The 19,851-nt window shown below is 55.9% G+C and overlaps 7 protein-coding genes across 7 annotated transcripts; 4 read left to right on the forward strand and 3 right to left on the reverse strand.

Moving 5' to 3' along the window:
- Window positions 1-976: 976 nt before the first annotated feature.
- Window positions 977-1,696, reverse strand: CGGC5_v004249 (uncharacterized protein; the record flags this gene model as incomplete). Its single annotated transcript, XM_032024784.1, has 1 exon — window positions 977-1,696. One exon carries the CDS (start codon window positions 1,694-1,696, stop codon window positions 977-979), a length of 720 nt encoding a protein of 239 aa, XP_031878604.1.
- Window positions 1,697-2,114: 418 nt separating this feature from the next.
- CGGC5_v004250 (putative oxidoreductase) lies at window positions 2,115-3,374 on the forward strand (the record flags this gene model as incomplete). The annotated part of the gene is made up of 1 exon (XM_032024783.2): window positions 2,115-3,374. The coding sequence occupies one exon, from the start codon at window positions 2,115-2,117 to the stop codon at window positions 3,372-3,374; it is 1,260 nt and encodes a 419-aa protein (XP_031878542.2).
- A 1,565-nt stretch (window positions 3,375-4,939) lies between these two features.
- VAMP714 (Vesicle-associated membrane protein 714) lies at window positions 4,940-5,721 on the reverse strand (the record flags this gene model as incomplete). The annotated part of the gene is made up of 2 exons (XM_032024781.1): window positions 4,940-5,609; window positions 5,684-5,721. 2 exons carry the CDS (start codon window positions 5,719-5,721, stop codon window positions 4,940-4,942), a joined length of 708 nt encoding a protein of 235 aa, XP_031878607.1.
- A 531-nt stretch (window positions 5,722-6,252) lies between these two features.
- On the forward strand, window positions 6,253-8,674 carry CGGC5_v004252 (ATP-dependent RNA helicase suv3; the record flags this gene model as incomplete). Its single annotated transcript, XM_032024780.1, has 2 exons — window positions 6,253-6,348; window positions 6,410-8,674. 2 exons carry the CDS (start codon window positions 6,253-6,255, stop codon window positions 8,672-8,674), a joined length of 2,361 nt encoding a protein of 786 aa, XP_031878641.1.
- Window positions 8,675-9,165: 491 nt separating this feature from the next.
- On the forward strand, window positions 9,166-9,984 carry UCHL3-0 (Ubiquitin carboxyl-terminal hydrolase isozyme L3; the record flags this gene model as incomplete). Its single annotated transcript, XM_032024779.1, has 2 exons — window positions 9,166-9,538; window positions 9,614-9,984. The coding sequence occupies 2 exons, from the start codon at window positions 9,166-9,168 to the stop codon at window positions 9,982-9,984; spliced, it is 744 nt and encodes a 247-aa protein (XP_031878638.1).
- A 229-nt stretch (window positions 9,985-10,213) lies between these two features.
- CGGC5_v004254 (uncharacterized protein) lies at window positions 10,214-11,680 on the reverse strand (the record flags this gene model as incomplete). The annotated part of the gene is made up of 3 exons (XM_032024778.1): window positions 10,214-10,551; window positions 10,603-11,219; window positions 11,610-11,680. 3 exons carry the CDS (start codon window positions 11,678-11,680, stop codon window positions 10,214-10,216), a joined length of 1,026 nt encoding a protein of 341 aa, XP_031878637.1.
- A 4,642-nt stretch (window positions 11,681-16,322) lies between these two features.
- CGGC5_v004255 (uncharacterized protein) lies at window positions 16,323-18,886 on the forward strand (the record flags this gene model as incomplete). The annotated part of the gene is made up of 3 exons (XM_032024777.1): window positions 16,323-16,431; window positions 16,485-17,882; window positions 17,955-18,886. The coding sequence occupies 3 exons, from the start codon at window positions 16,323-16,325 to the stop codon at window positions 18,884-18,886; spliced, it is 2,439 nt and encodes an 812-aa protein (XP_031878640.1).
- Window positions 18,887-19,851: the final 965 nt, after the last annotated feature.

Below are 19,851 nucleotides of genomic sequence, written 5' to 3' on the forward strand. Positions count from 1 at the left end.
GTGGGATAACCTCCGATGAAGTAGACCAAATACGAGATATCATGGAGATACTTGTCTCACGCGGATTTGATATCGACGCGACTGGACCTGACGGATGCACGCTTCTACAATACGCTGTCCAGATAGAATCCCCTGAGCTTGTCGAGTGCCTCCTGAACATTGGAGCTAACCCATACCACACAAACGAAGCCGGAATAGACTCTTTCCTATTGGCTTGTTTAGGGCAAAAGGTCATGAATCTGAGATGCCTGCTAGGTCAACCCCAAAAACCCACTTTTCCGGATCATTGGGTACAACATTTGACATAGCCGGGGCTCCAGAGGACGGAGACTTCCTTGCTGAAGCCAGTAGAGCACTCAAGTCTTCTGGCGAAATCAATAAACAGTATGGAAAAAGGACTCTGGTTTTTGAAGCTGCTAGCATGGACAATTGGGCATTTGGAGGGGTGGCGGACAGCTTACAGCTCGAAGACATTGCAAAGTTCGGGGATTTTCCGCAGTTGTGGGATAAGTTGAGAGTGGGCACCACTATGGTTGACATAAAGGAGGTCACCGACGAAGAGTGGATTGCACAGACGAAGGGTGAATCGCCGAGGAAGATAAGATCATCGACGAAGAAGCCTTCTTTGATGAAAAGGCTGTCACTGACGAAGAGGAGGTTATTGGGGAAGAGGAGGTTATTGGGGAAGAGGAGGTTATTGGGGAAGAGGAGGTTATTGGGGAAGAGGAGGTGATTGGGGTACCCATCAATACTTGCTTTATAAAGAACCCAAGGGATGTGATATGATACCACTGAGTTCATGTGATATTTGTAATTATCTAGCCATTGGGCCAATCGAGCAAATGAATCAGGATCGTCGTCGTCGTGGGCATTGATGCGACCATCTTTGTACAACTTCTGCATGCATGGATGACTGGGATCGAACACGAAGTGGTGCATTACTTTTTGGTCTCGCTGACTGTCTATTGGGTATCATTCATCGGCCTGTTCCAAGATATCGATCCATATCCTCGCTGCCATAAAACATCTGCCTTAACTTCTCAGCTTTCTTCTTGTCCTCATCTGCCTTCTTCCGACACTGCTTCGCGTCCAGCGTCTGGGGCTTCTTCTTCTCAACTCTGCCCGCTAGCGTCTTCGGAATCTCTAGTCCCAAGCCGTACTTGTCTTCCTTCTGCTTAGGCTTGATAGGATATTGCATACCCTGTCCCGCCGCACCGAGGCCCTTCCGTGAGTCTGGATCCCAGCCGTGTGATGAGAGGTACGTCAAGCCCATGCGCGTGCGGTCCAGTGCGGACGGTGGATGTGAGTGAGCGAGGCAAACTTGATGAGCGATGGACGCCTCGTGCTTCTGTCGTGCCGTGGCATCTTTCTTCCCGCTTGTTTCCTTACTTAGTTGCTTCACGGCCTCTTCTTCAAGGGGCAAATCGCACACGGCGCACACCTGCGCCTCCGGTGCTGGAGTTTCCTCGGACTTCTTGGGGAGAACGAGGTTCAGGTAAAAGTCACCTATTGATGAGCCCGAATTCGTTGTTTTCTCTGGATTGGTCGTATTGAGTGTCGGATCTGATGCCTTGACGAACTGGATAGGCTTCCGCGGGATGCCTGCGCCAAACGGCTTCTTGTGGTGGAGCGGCACATCGTAGTCTTCATCGTATTCTTCGTCAACATCGTCTGGCCTCTGCATCTGCGCCGCCATGGCACCAGCAAGCCTGATGCTCTGCCCAGAAATCACTCCGAATGACGATTAGACCGGTGAACTTGAATGTGCTGATGCTGGGGCTTTGTAAGATGAGAGGGTGCTGATGGGGAAAAGGTCGTCGTTGAGGCCAATCCACATCGAGGCCTAGGGGCGAGGGTTACGTAAGCCGGCTGATGTCCATCCATCCCCTGCAGCTGCCGGCATGGGCGGGCCTGCCCCTGCTGCAATTCGGAGGCTTCCCCTGACTCCCCTGAGGGCACGTCAAGAATTCCACTTTTTCTAGAAACCAAGGAAGCCCAGCGAAGTGGCCTCGTCACAAGCCTTTGCCTAGCTTCCACAACGAAGCTTTGGGTGCGATGCTCAACTTCTGAACCCCTTACGAACAACCTCACCTCCGAAAGCCCACTCGTTCGCCATGCCCATCGACTACATCGGCTACGTCTTCGCCGCCGGGCCGCCGGCCTGGGCCGTCGAGAACTGGTGGTTCATCCTCAAGACGACCACCGCCGTCGCCGCCCTCACCCTCATCAAGCTGTATTGCTCCGGCGCCAGCAACCCCTCGGAGCGGGACATGCACGGGCGGGTGGTCATGATCACGGGCGGCACGTCAGGCATAGGGGCTAGCACCGCCTACGAGCTCGGCCGGCGCGGCGCCCAGCTCGTCCTCCTCACGCACACGCCCGTCTCGGACCCCTTCCTCGTCGAGTACGTCGGCGACCTGCGCGCCCGCACCGGCAACGAGCTCATCTACGCCGAGCACGTCGACCTCGCCTCCCTCCACAGCATCCGCAAGTTCGCGACCAAGTGGATCGACAACTCCCCGCCCCGCCGCCTCGACATGATCGTCCTCTGCGCCGCCACCGTCACCCCGCCCGGCACCGCGAAGCCGCGCCTGACCCCCGAGGGCCTCGAGGAGACCTGGATGGTGAACTACCTCGCCAACTTCCACCTGCTCTCCATCCTCAGCCCGGCCATCAAGGCGCAGCCCTTCGACCGCGACGTGCGCATCCTATTCACGACGTGTCCCTCCTACATCGGCTCGCCGCCGCTGACCGACGGCGCCGCCCTGAGCAAGACGGCCTGGTCACCCGGCGCGGCGTACAAGCGGAGCAAGATGGCGCTCATGGTCTTCGGCCAGGCGTTCCAGAAGCACCTCGACGCGTACAAGCGGCCGGACGAGCTGCCGATGAACTCGCGGGTGGTGTTCGTGGACCCGGGATACGCGCGCACGCCGGGCATGCGGCGCTGGCTGTCGCGGGGCTCGCTGTGGGGCCTGTTCATGTACCTGGCGGCGTACTTTGTGCCGTGGCTGCTGCTCAAGAGCCCCGACCAGGGCGCGCAGTCCCTGCTGTTTGCGGCGATGGAGCCGGGCCTGGCGCGCGGGAAGGGCGGCAGGCTGATCAAGGAGTGCCGCGAGGTGGACTTTGCGCGGAAGGACGTCCACGACGAGGAGGTGGCGAAGAAGCTGTGGGAGGAGAGCGACAAGCTGATTGAGAAGACGGAGAAGGAGCAGGCGCTCGTCAGGGCGAGGCAGAAGGCGGCGGAGGAGGCGAAGGCTAAGGAAGCAAAGGAGGCGGAGAAGGTGCAGGAGGTGGAGGACCTCGTGAATGCCATCAAGAAGGGCAAGGAGGCGCAAAAGTCCAAGGGCAAGAAGAAGACCAAGAAGGAGACATGAGGGAACCGGCGCTCAAAACTATACTAGATCCAATTAATGACAAAACTCTAGAGCCATTATTGTCTGGCTGCGTACTGAACATGACTTTATTGCTGCAGACCTGTGTCGCGTGCCTCGGCTGCTCACCCGTTCCCCAAAACCCGCGGCCCCACCGAAGCCGAAGCGTCGGCTTTCTCAGCGAGCTATCGCACGGCCGATCCGGGGGGTTGGGTTGGGGTAAGGGGGGCGTAACCTTTCCCCGCAACATTAAAGATGACGACAGACCCTATCAAGGGGTTTCTAATGCCGACGTCGAATTTTGAAGTACCCTAGATTCAACATATTTACACACATGATTCGGGGAACATGTCGAACTCTGCCGCACCGCCAGCCATGACGAACCACACCGCAACGATACCGCGACTGGCTCCGCCTCCGCCACCGCTGCTGCATCTCCAGCCACCAGCGCAGCACAACGCGTCCGTCAGGCATCCCGTCTTTTTCACTGAGAAGCTGCGGCGGCCGCCATTAGTTCTGAGCCCCGGGATGGGGATGAGTCCGGTGGCGCACGGGTATGTCTACCAAGATGGGAGGAGGGCGGACGGGACGTCGGGACCGAAGTTGTGAGAGGTTGTCAGGAGCGATACGTTCGGCGCGATGAGTGTAAGTGATTCCAGGAGGCGAAGAGGACGTTGCCAAATTGACTGTGTCGTTAGATTGAGCCGGGAAGCAAGCGTCGTCATCTAGAGGCTTGGGGTTGGACGAGGAGTGCCTGACCGGCCTGCCGTTTATCCGGCTATAGATCCAGGGCATCTGGGAGTTGGTTTAATGATCACGAAGATTTGTCAGAGGGCAATTGAGTGTATCGTGGCCTGTTGAGCTCATATGGTGATGCTCATACAAGGTCTACGTTTGGCGTTGGGGTTGGGTCTTTGCTGTGTTCGTCTTCCACGCTATCCGCGTCCTGTCATCTCAAGCGAGCGTCCATCTGTCGTGGGAGTGCCCGGTTTCTCATGCTTATTTTCATTCGAATGCAAAGATCGGGCCAATTTTCTACCCTATGCCTGTTGGCTCGTTTGTTCTATATGGATGCCTATTGCGCCAAGTCGTGATGAGCCCACAGCTGCGTTGACACTGCCAATCCTTTTGGGAGCAATCCGCGTAATCCATGTGCTTAGGTTGCCTTGGTGTATCTGCCTCAGCCTGGGTCGTGTTTACCTAGTACTTTTGTAGCATTGGCGCAATATTTCACTGTCTAGGTCACACTCGTAGAACTCCCATGAAGCAAGCCTCAATATGGTAAGCATAGAAAATCATGTATATTCGGATGTGGTCCAGCAAAGCCACAAACGACAGTCCCAGGGAATCATTACCACAGGTAGCGCCCCTCGAGGTGGTAATAAGGATAAAAAAGAAATTAGAGCCTCCCTGTTTTGCTTCCCAAAAAAAAGTAGTGTTGCTTCCCGTTTTCGCCATTCAAACCATTTGCCCAATCTGGAGAGGATACAATTCTCTAACACCATCGAAACAAGCGCCATTCACCCCGCGCATACGCGCCACCGCGCGCGTTACCCCCCTCCTACCCCTCAGTTCTTCACCGCAATCACAATCGCCATGACGATGAGGATGACGACCAGCGCAAGCAGCGCCATCAGCTTGACGTTCTTCCACCACATCTTCCTCTTCAGCCCGCGGCTGCGCACGCGGAACTCGCGCGCGCTACCGCCGAGGCGGTCCGTCTTGTCGACGAGCAGATCGATGCGCTCGCCGCGCTCGAGCAGGCCCTCGATGTTGCGGGTCATGATGCCCCTGACATCGTCGATCTCGCGCTGGACGTTGGAGATGGCGTCGTCCTTGCCGCCCGAGGTGGTACCGTAGTCGACCATGAACTTCTTGAGCTGGCCGTTGTAGCTGGCGGCGCCGTAGTTGGGCAGCTCAGCATAGTCGGTGGAGTCGGCGGGGAACTGCTCGAGGAAGCGGCGGCGGATCTCGAAGAGGAAGCCGAAGGGGATGCGGCGGCCGAGGGAGGCGTCGGCGATGACGAGGAAGGTGAGACCGCCGGCGGAGGGGTAGTCCGGGTGGTCGGAGGGGGCCTCGGCGATGTAGTGGATGTGGTGGGAGCCGTGGGTGTAGGTCAGCTTCTGGGGGCTGCTGTGCTCGATCTTGGGGAGGATGAGGGAGGCGAGGGAGGAGGTCTGCGAGGAGGCCGACGTCGTGCATTCGGAGAGGATCGTGTTGTTGTGCGCTATGCACGAACTGGATTTTATTGTGGTTAGCAGAAATGCGCGGTGGTAGCTGTGTCGCAGGAATTGCGGTTGTCGGCGACTCACTAGAGCAAAGGGGTGATGGGCGTCGACGAGGAAGCCATGGCGATTGATACGGGGCGACCCGGAGAATCCTTGGACGTTATCTTGAGGGTATTCTTCGAGCTTTGTAGTGCCGCAAAAAAGGTCCAGGCAGCTGTATTCGATGCGACGAGGTGGGATGCGTACGTAGGTGGTGGACAGGAAGCGAGAGTCGGGCGTCGGGGAACGGGACGGTGATGGGCGCTTGTCGCAGAATGGCAGCGACGACGAGGGAATGGAATGCGTGATGACGACGGTCAATCGGAGGCGGATGCGCTAGACCGAAGTGGGGCGACCCGCAACCTTTAACCCAGGGCGAATCAAAGCGCTGGCTGATAAGGCACAGCGGCAGGGGGGCCATTGGTTATCGCGCCCAAAATTTCTATCACCACTTCGTTCGCGGGTTCCATTCAGTCAGAGCTTTCTGGCGTGGAGGCGAAGGTGGGCTGTCTGCCGTCTCCGATTTTGCCTCTCTGCACCAACAACATCAAAAAACTGCGGCATGTTCTTTGCATGTCGCCGACCATGCTTCTTTGGGTAGAAGATAAGCCACCATGAGAGCGATTTTGCGAAGCGCGACTCTCTCCGCGGCGAGAAGTCGTGTTGCGCCCAGCCATGGCTTCGCAACGTCTTGCCCGGCCGCATTCAAGGTAAGAAAGACAACGCACCCTATCATACTCCTTCATATTCTCCAGGCTGACTTCCGAGAAGCAATCGCTTCCGAATCCAAGATCTGCCCGGCAATACAACAAATACCAGGCCAACAAGAGCAAGAACTATGAAACTTTCAGGAACATGATCCTCTCCCAGTTCAACGTTGTCTTGAGGAACATGGGCCCCTACTCGGATACGAACCCCGAGTACCGCGACTTTGGCATCAAAAGCGAGAATGGGCTCAACAACGAAGTTCAGCTGTTCCGCGAGACGATACAGAAGTCAATACACATGGCGAACAAGGGCTCGACATTGCGAAAGGAGAACCCTCTGTTCTGGACGCTGCGGAATGCATTCGTCAGATCAGACGTCAAGGGACTTACATCGGAACTGAAGTACTCGTTTCAGAGCTTCATGATGCGTCAAAGGTTGACCAAGGTGACACCGAGACAGAAGAAGCTGGCCGACATGCGCTTCCCTATGGAGTGGTTCCCGGCCACGCGCGCGATGCAGCGCACCATCCACCTCCACGTTGGACCGACAAACTCCGGTAAGACGTACCGGGCATTGAAGGCTCTGGAGAACGCAAAGTCGGGAATCTACGGCGGGCCTTTGCGTCTGTTGGCCCACGAGATCTACATGCGGTTCCAGAACAAGGGGAAGCCATGCGCTATGGTTACGGGAGAGGAACAGCGCATTCCGGAGGACGAGGACAACTACTTCATCAGCTGCACGGTCGAGATGACGCCACTGAACCGGATGGTCGACGTGGCGGTTATTGACGAAATCCAGATGATTGGCGACATGGATCGAGGCTGGGCGTGGACGCAAGCTTTGCTCGGCGTCATGGCCAAGGAGGTCCATCTCTGCGGTGAAGAGCGTGTTGTCGACCTGATCAAGTCGATCTGCGCCAGCATCGGCGACGAATGCATCGTCCACAGGTATCAGAGGTTGAGTCCCCTTGAGACAATGAAACAGAGCCTTGACAACGACCTGTCCAAGCTGCAAAAGGGAGACGCTGTCGTGGCATTCACCCGAGTCAACCTGCACGGTCTGAAGAATGCCATTGAAGAGCAGACGGGGCGTCGCTGTGCTATTGTCTACGGCTCCTTGCCACCCGAGACCCGAGCCCAGCAAGCCGCCCTGTTCAACGACCCGGACAACGACTACGACTTTCTCGTGGCCAGCGACGCCATCGGCATGGGTCTTAACCTCGAGATCAAGCGAGTCATCTTTGAAACTGCAACCAAACATGACGGAACACAATTTCGGGTGTTGAACACGTCTGAAATCAAGCAGATTGGCGGCAGAGCAGGCCGATACAAGACTGCCAGACAAGCCACCACCAGCGACGCCGGCGCAGACACGAACGCGGTCGCCCCAGTAGAAGAGAAGAAGATGGGCTACGTGACAACACTAGACCCCGACGACTTGCAGACGATCCGCAAAGCCTTCCAAAACGAGGCCGAACCCCTGGAGACGGCGGTCATCCACCCGCCAGCCTTCGTCATCGAAAGGTTCTCCGAGTACTTCCCGCCAGACACGCCCCTCAGCTTCATCCTCCTCCGTCTGCGCGAGCTGGCCCCCGTCTCGGAGCGCTACTCCGTGCACGTCAACGAGCGGTCCATCGAGATTGCCGACACCATTCAGGAGTTCCCCATGACCGTCCAAGAGCGCATCACGATCCTCAATGCGCCCGTCAACAAGGACAAGGGCCAGAAGGAGATCGTGCGCGCCATTGCAAAGCGCATCGCCACGCGCCGCAACGGCGCGCTCTACGACATCAAGGAGATCCCGCTCGAGCTGCTCGACGCCTCCATCGACGACATTGGCCAGCAAGACGGCAGGAAGTACCTGCGCGCCATCGAGACGCTGCACCAGGCCATCACGCTGTACCTCTGGGTCAGCTACCGCTTCCCGAGCATCTTCGTCAGCCAGACGCTGGCGTTTCACATGAAGGACTTCGTCGAGGAGAAGATTGCGCACTACCTCGCGACCAACACCGTCTTCCAGACCGACATGAACCAGCAGCTGCGCGACAACCAGCGCAGGCGGGCGCTGAAGAACCAGTCGGAGAAGGACAGGCTGCGCATGGAGCGCGACGAGCTGGAGGCCATCGAGAAGTCCAAGGTCAAGGCGCCCGCTGTGGAGGTTGATTCGTGGGTTGAGCCCACGCCGGAGGAGGAGCCCCTCGTCGGCGACGAGAAGGAGTACGAGCAGCTCGACGAGCAGGTGACGAGCGACGAGAACTGGGACAAGGTGGATGAAAAGCTGCACGACGCAGAAACTCACGACCGGAGAGAATCACCGTCAGCCGGTTGAGATCCTCCTGTAAATCATATTGTAAAACCATCCATATAAATCACATAGACGGGCAGCGGACGAGTGGCATTCAACGGCGCAAAAAAGGGATGGGGACGCCTTTTGGGTACGATACGCAAGGACTGTAAATCAACGCTGGCCACATGAAGGAACAAGCGCCGCTCTAGAATAGAATATGTTCATGACACCTGTTCGCCTCCTTTCGTGAATGCGTTGTGTCTCCTATGTTCGTTTGTTGACAGGGGTCTCTAGCAACCCGGTACCCCAAGCTCCAACACCCCGCACTAAAAGCTCAGGCGGCAGCGGTTACCTCACCGACCCCACCATACCTTTCGGCTCTTGGACCTTGGTCTTTGGAGGGGCAAACAGCTTTCTCATCCTCTAACCTACACCTCCAAACTCGCCTTCACAACCCCTCGAAACCAGCTCTACAACCCATCGCAAACCCCCAGATAACAAACACTACACAGACGAAGAAAAAGCCGCCCAAAATGTCGTCCACAAACCCAGACCCCTCCACCTCCGCCCCGGCCTTCATCCCCCTCGAAGCCAACCCAGAGCTCATGACGACGCTCCTGCACAAGCTGGGCCTGTCCCCCGCGCTCGCGATCCACGACGTCTTCTCCCTCACCGACGCCGACATGCTCTCCTTCATCCCGCGGCCCGCCCTCGCCGTGCTGCTCGTCTTCCCCGTCAGCGCCGCCTACGAGAGCCACCGCCTGGCCGAGGACGCGCTGCTCGAGGAGTACCAGGGCAAAGGGCCGCAGGAGCCGGTGCTGTGGTTCCGCCAGACGATCCGCAACGCGTGCGGGCTGATGGGGCTGCTGCATGCGGTCAGCAACGGGCCTGCGAGGGAATATATCCGTAAGTTCTTCTCGACATCTGCTGCGCGAGTTGGGGAGAAACAGATGAGCTGATGAATGCTGGTGTGGGAAACAGAAAAGCCTTCCGATTTGAACACGCTGCTCGAGAACGCTGAGCCCCTCGACCCCGTCGCCCGCGCACAGCTCCTCGAGAAGACGCCTGCGCTGGCCACGGCGCACCGCGAGGCGGCTTCGCAGGGCGCGACGGAGGCCCCGCAGGCGGCGGACGATGTTGATCTGCACTACGTCTGTTTTGTGCGCGGCAACGACGGCACGCTGTGGGAGCTTGATGGTCGGCGCAAGGGACCCCTCGCGAGGGGGCAGTTGGAGGAGGGTGAGGATGTGTTGAGCGAGAAGGCGCTTACCTGGGGACCGTTGAAGTTCTTGGAGAGAGAGGGTGCAGATTTGCGGTTTAGTGCTGTTGCGCTGGCTGGTTCTATGGATTAAGCGGTATCTGGCTTGGAAAACGACGATGGCAGGGTGAGCTATAGTGGAATGGTAAATCGGGTATGGCGTTTAGGAATCGAGTTGACCAGGTCATGCCACGCAGTCTCACGCAAAAAGGCACACTAAGGGTGAATAGCATCGTTTGTTGTATTGGTACTAGGGAAAGACTATTCGAATCATAGGTATTTCCTCCTCATCCCATGCATTCTTGGGCCTCGGTGGGTGTCATCTACTCCTTCGGGGACTCACAAGGTGGCGTTGGTGCGTGGTGGAGATCGGTTTCCTCTGGACACTTATCTTGACACTTGTCGACTGTCTTCCGGCCTTTGTCTTCTTGGCCCTGTCTCGATACGTCGTCTCTTTGCTTCTCAGTCGGTACAAAAGGGCCCAACTTCGAGAAATCAGAGGACGGCTTCCCGCGTTTCGAGCTCCGTTTCTGCACTCGCTGCGAATTTCGGGGCATTTTGCCACTTGTCGGCTTGTGTTCCTTCTGATCCTTGCGCGTATTGCGGTCTGGACGGACGCTTCCAGCTGCGGCAGAGTCCGACTCCGACTTGGACCCAGAAGCTGATGATGCCGTTAGATATCAATCTCATCAACGGAGCTGTGGTGACTTACATCTCTGCAGGAGACCCTTGAACATTCGCGCCACCTTCTTCTGGGTTTCAAACTCCTCTCTGCCGATGGCTTTGAAAGTAGTGACTGCATCACCAGACGTCTCCTTCGCTCTGCCTTTGGCAGTCGTAAATACATCACCAGACTTCTCCCTCAGATCACCAGACTTCTCCTTCAGACCGTCAGACATCTCCTTCATACCGTCGCCGCCAAAAGTGCCGGGCACGGACTTGAACTCCGTAGAGGACTTCCTGTGGTGGTCGAAGAAGCCCTTCTGTGCGTCTTCAACTTGTCTGTACTGTTCTTCAGACAGTTCATTGCCACAAATAGTCATCTCAGGGGCAGTGTGTGGCTCAGTGCTTTGGGGAGCTGAATCCATCAACGTATCGACAGCATGCTGTCTACCGCCAGCCCGGGAGGAAGGCTCCTCGGACGGCTTTCCGTCGAAGTTGTTGTCGTTGGAAGTCTCCACAGTGGCAGCAGGCTTGCTCAAAGTTAACTCGATGAATTGATCTTGGTCTTCCGTGGGAGTGGGCACTGGCTCGGTGTAACCAAAAGGGTTTTGACTGCTGTTGGCCTGGGTGGGAGGTCTGCTAGCAGCTGGCGTTGGCTTCTTCTTGCTGTCGACAAGGGGAGCACCGTCATGCTCGGTAAAGAAGGGGACCTAGCCCTGCTGTTTGTCTGGATGCTGCTTGTCAGGACCCTGGGGAGTCTGACCGGATGCTTGGGGGTTAGACATTGGTGTTAAAGGAATGTTGCGTGCGTGGTTCAAGAAGCAATGGGTCTCAGAGGAGGTTCCAAAAAACGAGAAAAGAAATGTTGAAGTAGTTGTAGGAGTATTGGAGAAAATGTGTTGAATGTTGATGCAATTTGGGCAATGAATGCGCACAACTCGAGGATGGAGGTCAGTTTTGTCGTCGAGAGGAATGGAATCCAACAGAGGCACACCGATACTTGGGGTTTGCTTTCCAAAAGAGTACCTTCCTTCCACAGATTAATTCTTCACCTACAGCTCTTTCCAATCCGTGTTGTGGTTGGGAGGCAGCCAGCCCGCGTGGGCCTGCCTTATTGATCCAAGCATCGCTCCTTCCCAGCAGCACTGTGCCCACGCAGAGGAAGCTGCATCCTCAATGCTTTACTTTTAACATGTCACTCCTTTCTGTTCGCAAGCATCTCCCGCGAGGAGTCTTGTCGGATCCTGCAGTCGACCTGAGGCCCACCTGCCCTGCCTACCTTACCTACACTGTACGCACAATCAACTCGCCTTCAAGCATCACTCTGCTCCCACCCAGGAGCCGTCGACCAACTTCGGCTCCATGAAACGCAACAGCCCTAGAACCAACACATGCATCGGACTGCGCCACAGGAGACATCCGAATTTCAGGGAGAGACATTCACTTTTCTGCAGCAATCTGCAGGGGTACGCTCGTGGGTGCTCATGGCTGCTCAGTTGCTCCGACTGTCCAGGCACGTGGCAGGCACGGCACATGGGAGGAAGCTGCCCCGACAACAAGCAAGCTGACGGCCGTCTCGATGGACTCCGGGGAAGCTCATAGCCATCTGGGACTACCTTCACGAATGGCGTCCTCAAACACAGCTCATGTCCTTTTGACAGTGGCCGCCACCGAAGGACTGCCCAGACTCAGGCTCAATGATATTGAGCTTAGGGCTGAGCGGCCACACGACAGTCGTTCATGAGGCGGCGCCACGACACCTGCCTGCAACAGAGACTCGAACGCCCGCATGCTTTGGGACCAGACTGTCTTTGCGGGTGCTTCCTGACAGTATTCCTTGCATTCTTCAACCCCTCAAACCCTAACAGAGCTTGTCGGGCCGTTTGGTCGCGGAGTGAGCACTGGCTGGTTCGTCACGTCTCTGAAGCTTGTTTCCCCATAGACTCCGCAAACCAAGGACGACCTGCAAGACGAAGGACCCCTTCGCAACATCCCAAATCCCAAGCGGAGGGCGGCCACTACCTGCAGTTTGACAAGTCCGCTCGGACGCTGCAGTGTTCAACGTTTGGAAGCCGGGAGCACAGAGCACCGTCCGAGCGGCACCGGGGGAAGCGCTTGAATCTGAAGAGCCATGGCGGTCTTCACCGTTCAAGGAATGGCGGAAAAGACGGCGCGTGGTAGCGCCCTTCGTCTGCCCATTTCCTGGCCTTTCATCTCTGGACCCAGGGTCTGGATGATTCTCTTCCAAGTCATCCTGGCCTGGCCACTCCCAGTCATCGAGACAGAAGGAAGCAGGAGGGGTTGGCAGGAAAAGCAACGTTGCTGCCCCGCGCCCCGTGAGGAAGTTGTTTGTCGTGCGGCCGGATCACTCGCATAATGAGGCCATGGCTGGAGGTAAGCCAAGATCCGAGCCGGAAGGTCCGAGAAGAACGGTCAGGGGGTGGAAAAGCGGAGGCATTCAGAATTCGGATAAAGCCTGACGACGGTGTTCCACGTGGTGGCTGATCGCCGCTAACAGGCCTACCAGGCTAGCCGGATCGTTGCGTGCAACGCTGAATGCTTACCTGCTTCCGGCAAAATCCAGTTGAAAGCAAAGGCCGAGACGAGACTGCCCCCTGAGGCGAGGCGTTTGCCGTTGAGCGATTTGGAAGCTGGCGGGGAGAGGCCGCCCTGCTCCGTGCTGCAACGGACACCTACAGCTGGCAAGCAGGCTGACGGGGGAGGCCGAGGAAAACTTCGTTCGTTTGTGCACCCAAGAAACCTGCGGATGCGGGATGGACTCCGATGAGAAGTGATGAGACGCTTTGGCGCGGAGTAGACGTTTCTCAGTGGATGCTGCTGCAGGCCCGACCTGCATTCGGCCGAAAGATGACGGAGGTTCTTGTCGCGTCATGTCGGTGGCTGGCGGTCCATCCTCGACCCTTCGAGACAACAATTCCTTCAGATAACGAGAGCCAAACCAGGCTGGTACGTCTGTGAAGATGATATGATTCGTGGGCGAGTATGTTTGTCGCGAGAGAAGAAAAGCAGAAAAAGGAACACACTGAGAAGTTACGAATGAAGTGACTAAGCATCTGCTGTGGTCGTCCGAACTTCATGCATCCAACTCCGCCGAATTCCTAGGAGTCCGCCAACAGAACATCGGTTTAATCTCCTGTCGAGTTGCACCAGCTCCATCGTGCTGAGCCAATGCTGCAAAACATGGCACCGCCCCGGAGCTACGAGGCTATTCTCGGCCACCTCGTCTCTCCGTCCACTCAGCTGGGACCAACGGGTGGCACACCGCGACCAACCGACAAGCGCTGCGGTTGTGCACGCACGCTGATGGCCATGGACCTTGGACCGCGACTTGGCTCTGCTAGCGTCGGCCTCTCGATAAAATTACAGACGGTGGTGACCTGAACAATTCAGCATCCGTCAATGAGATTGACTCGCATCCTCGTTCAAGATGCAATATTTCCGGTCCAGTTTCACACGGAAGCAATGGACGGAGCCATTGACGACAATCAATGCTCGACGCGTCTTCAATTGACTCTGAACGTCATTCAGCTTGGCCGAAATTGATCGTCCATCATCCACCAGAGCCGCCACATTCGCGGGACAGCAGGGGAGAATCCCTGAACGATCTGCCTCTGTCTGCCTCCAATCACCAGGATCGCAGGTGTCTCACTCTCGCCCACTTGCAGCGCCTGCATCTGACGCAGGGGTTTCCTTCCCCGGGAAGATAAACAATGGCAGAGATATACTCAAGATGGACACGGCATTGACGGGGCGGCCAGCGCCTTCAGCCCACTAGCGGAAAATAACTGTCGTCAATATCGTTCGATTTGCACGTATAATTGGTCCCGACCCAGTACTGACTGCACTGCAATGCCGCTGCACTCCTACCTCGGAGACTCAAAGAGGGGCTCAACAACCCATTGTCACAGCAAAAAGGATGGCGGATAGCATCAGCTCAAGCCCTCGACTGTGTTTCCCGTTACTTTGGTTGCTTTCAGAAGCCGTTTCGTCGCAGGTTCAATGGAACAAAGCCATACGCTACCGACCGGTGCTGCTTCAGAACTCAACAGGGCCTTCTTTGACTTTGTCCCTGGGACACACTATATCGCTAGTCGCGAGTCCGGTCAGCTGGCGCTGCCAATAAAAGAAGCTGGCAAATGGGCTTCTTTCCAACCCTGTTCGATTGCTTTTTCTCCGAGAGCTGCGCTAAATTACGATTGCTACCCCTGACCTGGCCGTCCAAGTTTTCTTTTACTGGCCGCAATGACTGTCATCGTGGAGACACACGTACGCAGTTCATCTCTTGGGAACAGAGACCTCCTTGCCTGTTTGCTTTTCCCACGGCTTTTCGATCGCTCAGAAATTTTCCATCCGGACGACAACAAACACTGTGCCGCCTCGGCCCAGGGTGCTCCGGAGGTTGCCTCTCGACATCCACAATCTCGGTTTCTGACTTGGTACATTGTTTGTCAATGACGAGGAGATACGCTGTCCTGATCAGGACCCCAGCACCAGGGTTGCGGAACTCTATCGACATCCGTCTCAGACCTGAAGCTGACCTGAGTGATGCAAAGGCAGAGCCAGCTTGAAGCCTCACACATGCTAACGAAAGCTAAGGCAGCGAAACTGGCGGAAAAGCTGTTTCGTTCTGCTTACACCTTTGTTGTCACTTTCGCACGGGCCGCGGGCCATCCCATCCGTCCCATTGATGTCCTATCCCATCCGACTCTGCCCTCCGTTTGCTGACCTGTTTTCGAAACTTCGGGGCCTCAATTTCGTCCGAGCAGCAAGTCATGTCACTGCTGCGCCAGCTTGTTCTCTCCAGGTTTTGCCGACCCCTCATGAATTGTGGACGACCAGGTGCCCGGCTCATCATACAAACACGTAAACGAGGACTTGACAGGGAGGCGGCCTGCGTGTTGTACTCGTTTGACTTGGCCGTGGATTTGGACACGGTCGACGGGCCGCATCCATTACCATGTCTCTCTTTCGTTTGGGCAAATACGTACAAGTCAACCGCCAATGGGAAACTGAACTTGGCATCCGGACAGAGGAACTAGGCAAAGTTGCCTGGATATCGGGTCACAGCAGGGCAAGCGCAGGAAAGCTGGGTAGTAGCTGGCGTCGCAAATGCTTGGCCCAGCTCCGCGTGCTTCGTACCTTGCCTTACTAGAAGTCCTCTTATCCCGTCTGATCCCTTGGTGGAGGCTACGCCAGTGGCTCTCGATGAAGGAGGGTGTGCTACCCCATGCAACATGAAGCAGCCACGCTCAGGTACATGGATTCTTGTATCGCCTCTTGCCTTGAATGCACGAAGCCTTCAACCCGGTCTACCGTCTAACAGTCGCTCTAGCGTGGGCTCTATCTTGCCCATTCGCTCCGCTCCATCATGTATGCACTTCATCAGCCTTAGCACCCTTACACGACTCATCCCGTCGCATGGTCCCTCCTTTTCTTTTTCCATCGCCCGCCTAGAACTGACGCTATTCCTGCCCGTCCACGCAACTTTTAGACTCCCCGACCCCCCTCCTCTCAGCTCCCATCCTCTTCCTCTACACCTTCTCTCCCGACAGCTTTTGCCTTCGTCACTGTTGCCGTGGTCACAGTAGCCTTGTATTTTCGAGTCCTGGGCCGTGACACTCTCAAAACTCTCCTCCAACACCGCAATTCGTCGTATCGTCGTATCTTCGACAGCCATAGCATTACGCAACAAACAGACGGCGTGTCTGCCCAAGACAACCGCCACATGGCGGGCGAGAAACTGCGACCATGGGCCTCTTGAAGTTCTTCTCGTCCAAAAGATCATCGGAAAAGTCAGCAAACAACATTAAAGCGCAAGCCTACGATGCTACCACGGCCTCTCTACCCCCACTTCTTGGTAGGATTCCATCCCACCTTGAGTCGCTTTGCGAATACGACTAACACCTTCAGGAACCTACCCCGTCGCCGGAAATGGCCCAACCAACGTCTTTGAGGACCTGCAACGGTCTCACCACAAGATGAGCGAAACCAATCTTTCTCTTGTAGCCGGATCCGAAGCATCGGCACCCGCTCCGCCCGTGCCACGATTCCGCGATGCCAGCGTTGAACGTCCCAGTTCCGCTCCGAACGGTGCCGGACCGAGTTCATCGTCGCCATCGAGTCGCAGAGGAAGAGATTCTTCTAAGGGCCCACCGCTGTCGTTCAGAAAACCACGTCTCGGTTCTGTGACGTCGACGGGGTCCCCGGCACCGCGACGTGGAAGCCAATCGCCGGCGATCCCCTTCGAAGGCGAGCCTTTCCGTCCGCCAACAGCCCCATTCGCACACAACCGTCATTTCTCGATACAGAGCAATAGCTCCATGGCCCGGGGTTTCATCGACATCTTGGACGCCCAATCTGAGATCAAACCTTCCGGATTCCAGAATCGGGTTAAGGCGGCCGGCGTTCGGGATTATGGAGAGGATGTTGCTGACAGGAACATTGGTGAAAATGGAGTCGACTTGGCGTCTGCGAAGGTCCAGGCATTCTATGCCACCAACGGTGGTAGCCCTCATGATCGGCAAGATGGCGCGCCCGCACCGTCTGTCTCAATGGCCCAGTTTGGTGACAAAGACCAACCGTTCAAGCCTCCCCGACGCCACGACTCACTCGATATGGGCGGCCGAACGAAGTCTCTGACTTCGGCGAGCGTCGGCCAAATCCCATTCCGAACCACCATTTTCAATCCCGATCGATCGCAGAGGCACGAGACGATCATGGAAGACGTACCCGAATCGGCCCGCAGCCGTCGAAGACAATCTCTTGGATCTTACTCCCTTGGATCTTTTATCCCGACTACCCCATCGAACGGGCCGCTTGACGTCCACAAAATAGCCGATTCATCCGTCTCGCCTAGCACCAGGAGACAGAAACGGCGATCAACGACCGGTGGCGAGGCACCACTCAACGAATTGGGTATCTTCAGCACACGACCGACCGAATCGCCATCGTCGCCAAAGACATCACAGAAGCCGGTTTACGTGGTCAAGCACAACTACTCGCTGCCAGTCCAGCAGCGACCAAAGACCTCCGGCCATGCGCAGCCCGAGACTTATCAAGCGGTGAGGCCGCCATCCCGCGGAGGGTCAGTAGCCAATTCCACCTTCTCCTCCCCAACCCAGAAAACGCCCTCAAAACGACATACTCTGTCCCTGTCCGCGACAGGTGTGCCGTCCTTCCGCAACGGCGAGTTGTCGTCACGGAATGTGATTCCCGACGATGACAACGACGCAAGAGGGCGGGTCGGCCGGGTTGAGGTTGAGAGCTTTGTTGATTCTGGGGATGGGTCCTCACCGGCGCCTTCACCTCGTTAGTTTGACCGTCGATTTCTACCATTGTGTGCATTGTATGGGGAGATTTGCTGACTTGACTCCGCGACAGATGTGATGAGAAATGGCCCCTCGTGGCGTGAGAGCCAAGACGAGAGGTTGAAAGGCAACGGGTCGCCAAGGAAGAACAACAAGCTCGATGAGATTTGCGAGCATGTGCCGATCCGGACCAGTAGCCTGCGCCACTGGTCAATATCTTCCGCGACGCCGACCATGTCAAGCACCAGCTCATTTCCACGACCGCAGTCCAGACATACAGCCACGACGTCTGTCGATCTGGCGACCATGTCTTCGTTCATGAACGACAGCTGCAGCTCATTGCACAGTGGGACTGCTGACCACACCTCGTTCTGCACTGCCCTCGAGAGCGCGCTGCCATCGCCGGTAGACGCGGCCACACCGGGCGCAGGTTTCAACATTGATGACTACCTCTCGTCAGACGATGACGTTGACGCGGACTCGTTCATTACAACACGCCATCGTGACTCGGGCCTTGGTGCGACTCAAGAGGAGGAGCTCCTGTTCAGCGACAGCGGATACGGAGAAGCAGGTCTGCAGCTACCAGGTCTGTTTGACAGCCTGTCTGCTGTTCCGGAGCCTAGTTATGTATCACCTTCGCGTCCCAGCATGCGGCAGTCCCACAGCTTCGGCAGCCCAGTGCGCTTCCAAAGGAGATTTTCTCTGGATCCGAGGGTTGAAGCACCGATCTTCTCACTTGATGAAGAGGACGACGGGCCTGGTGATTATGACATCCTGCCTGCTCGGGCAGACCTAGCCCTCGGCAGGCGGGGCACCAGGAGGATTTCGGCTATCGGGACGGTGTACCAGAGTATCGAAGAGGAGAGAGAAGAGAAGGTCGATGTGAGGACGGCGATTCGACTAAGAAAGGAGGCCAAGGCTAAGCAAAGAGCCATGGCGAGGCTCAGCAGGGTGCAGCGGAGAAAGGCTGTGGATGATGACGCGGATCATGCTGATGTGGAGTGAGGGTCGGACAGCCAGGAGGGGCTAGTACCCATTCATATGGTCTTCACCTCGTGTTCTTTTGGTGGTTTCGGTTCAAGAGGCTGGACATGGGCTTGGAAAACATTCCTCTAGGAGTTTCGAGTGTGAGTTATACCCAGGGAGTATCGACGGACGGAACGACTTAGCGATTTGGATTTGGGACTTGGGATATAGAGAGACAACCGGCGCAAGCTCGGATGTCTGGGAACCGTAACGAGAACATGTATGACATGCTAGAATAGAGAGAGATTATGATACCTTTTTCTCCTGAAACGCATTGTCTATTACGCGCACTAGGCAAGGTGAGTGAGATGATAATAATATTGGCTGAGATGCTTTGCAAATGGAAAGGAACTTGTGTCCATCACGTTGTTCTTAATTTCCGGAGTTTTGTCATTCGGGCGGGTGGTGGCATAGACGATGACGGACAAGGGAAACAAAGTTGAAAGAAACACGGACGACGATGAGGAGGACGACGAAAGGGACGACGATAGACATAGTTATAATAACAAGATCGACAGGAGATATGAGAGGAAAGCAAATTTCAAGGAGACTATTAAATCGAATAATCGCGGTATGGCATAGCTCTGTACAGCTGCTGTATACCAGCTCACAGAAGAGGAGCCTTGATCTTGTATTAAGAGACGTGGTAGAGTATTAAAGCACCCCTTGTTCTCATTCCTTTGTGGATATACCACGAAAGAAACAAGAATAGCAGTGTCATACATACTAATGATAAAGACTCCTATGACAACACTACTAACAGTTGCCCTTTAGGTTTTATAGTAGGAAAGAAGCGAATAACCTACCTGCTGTAGAGAGCTTAGTGGTCAACATTATGACATCTTATGAACTTACGCTTTGATAGGCCTAAACTAGTTCATCTTCTGGTGTAATAGTAGATTGATTTAGTCTTCAGACTTTGAGCCTCCACGGAAAATTGCTAT

The sequence above is a fragment of the Colletotrichum fructicola genome (genome assembly GCF_000319635.2).
Source record: "Colletotrichum fructicola Nara gc5 chromosome Unknown KSG_Nara_v1_contig02, whole genome shotgun sequence".
In the NCBI taxonomy this organism is placed as follows: domain Eukaryota; kingdom Fungi; phylum Ascomycota; class Sordariomycetes; order Glomerellales; family Glomerellaceae; genus Colletotrichum; species Colletotrichum fructicola.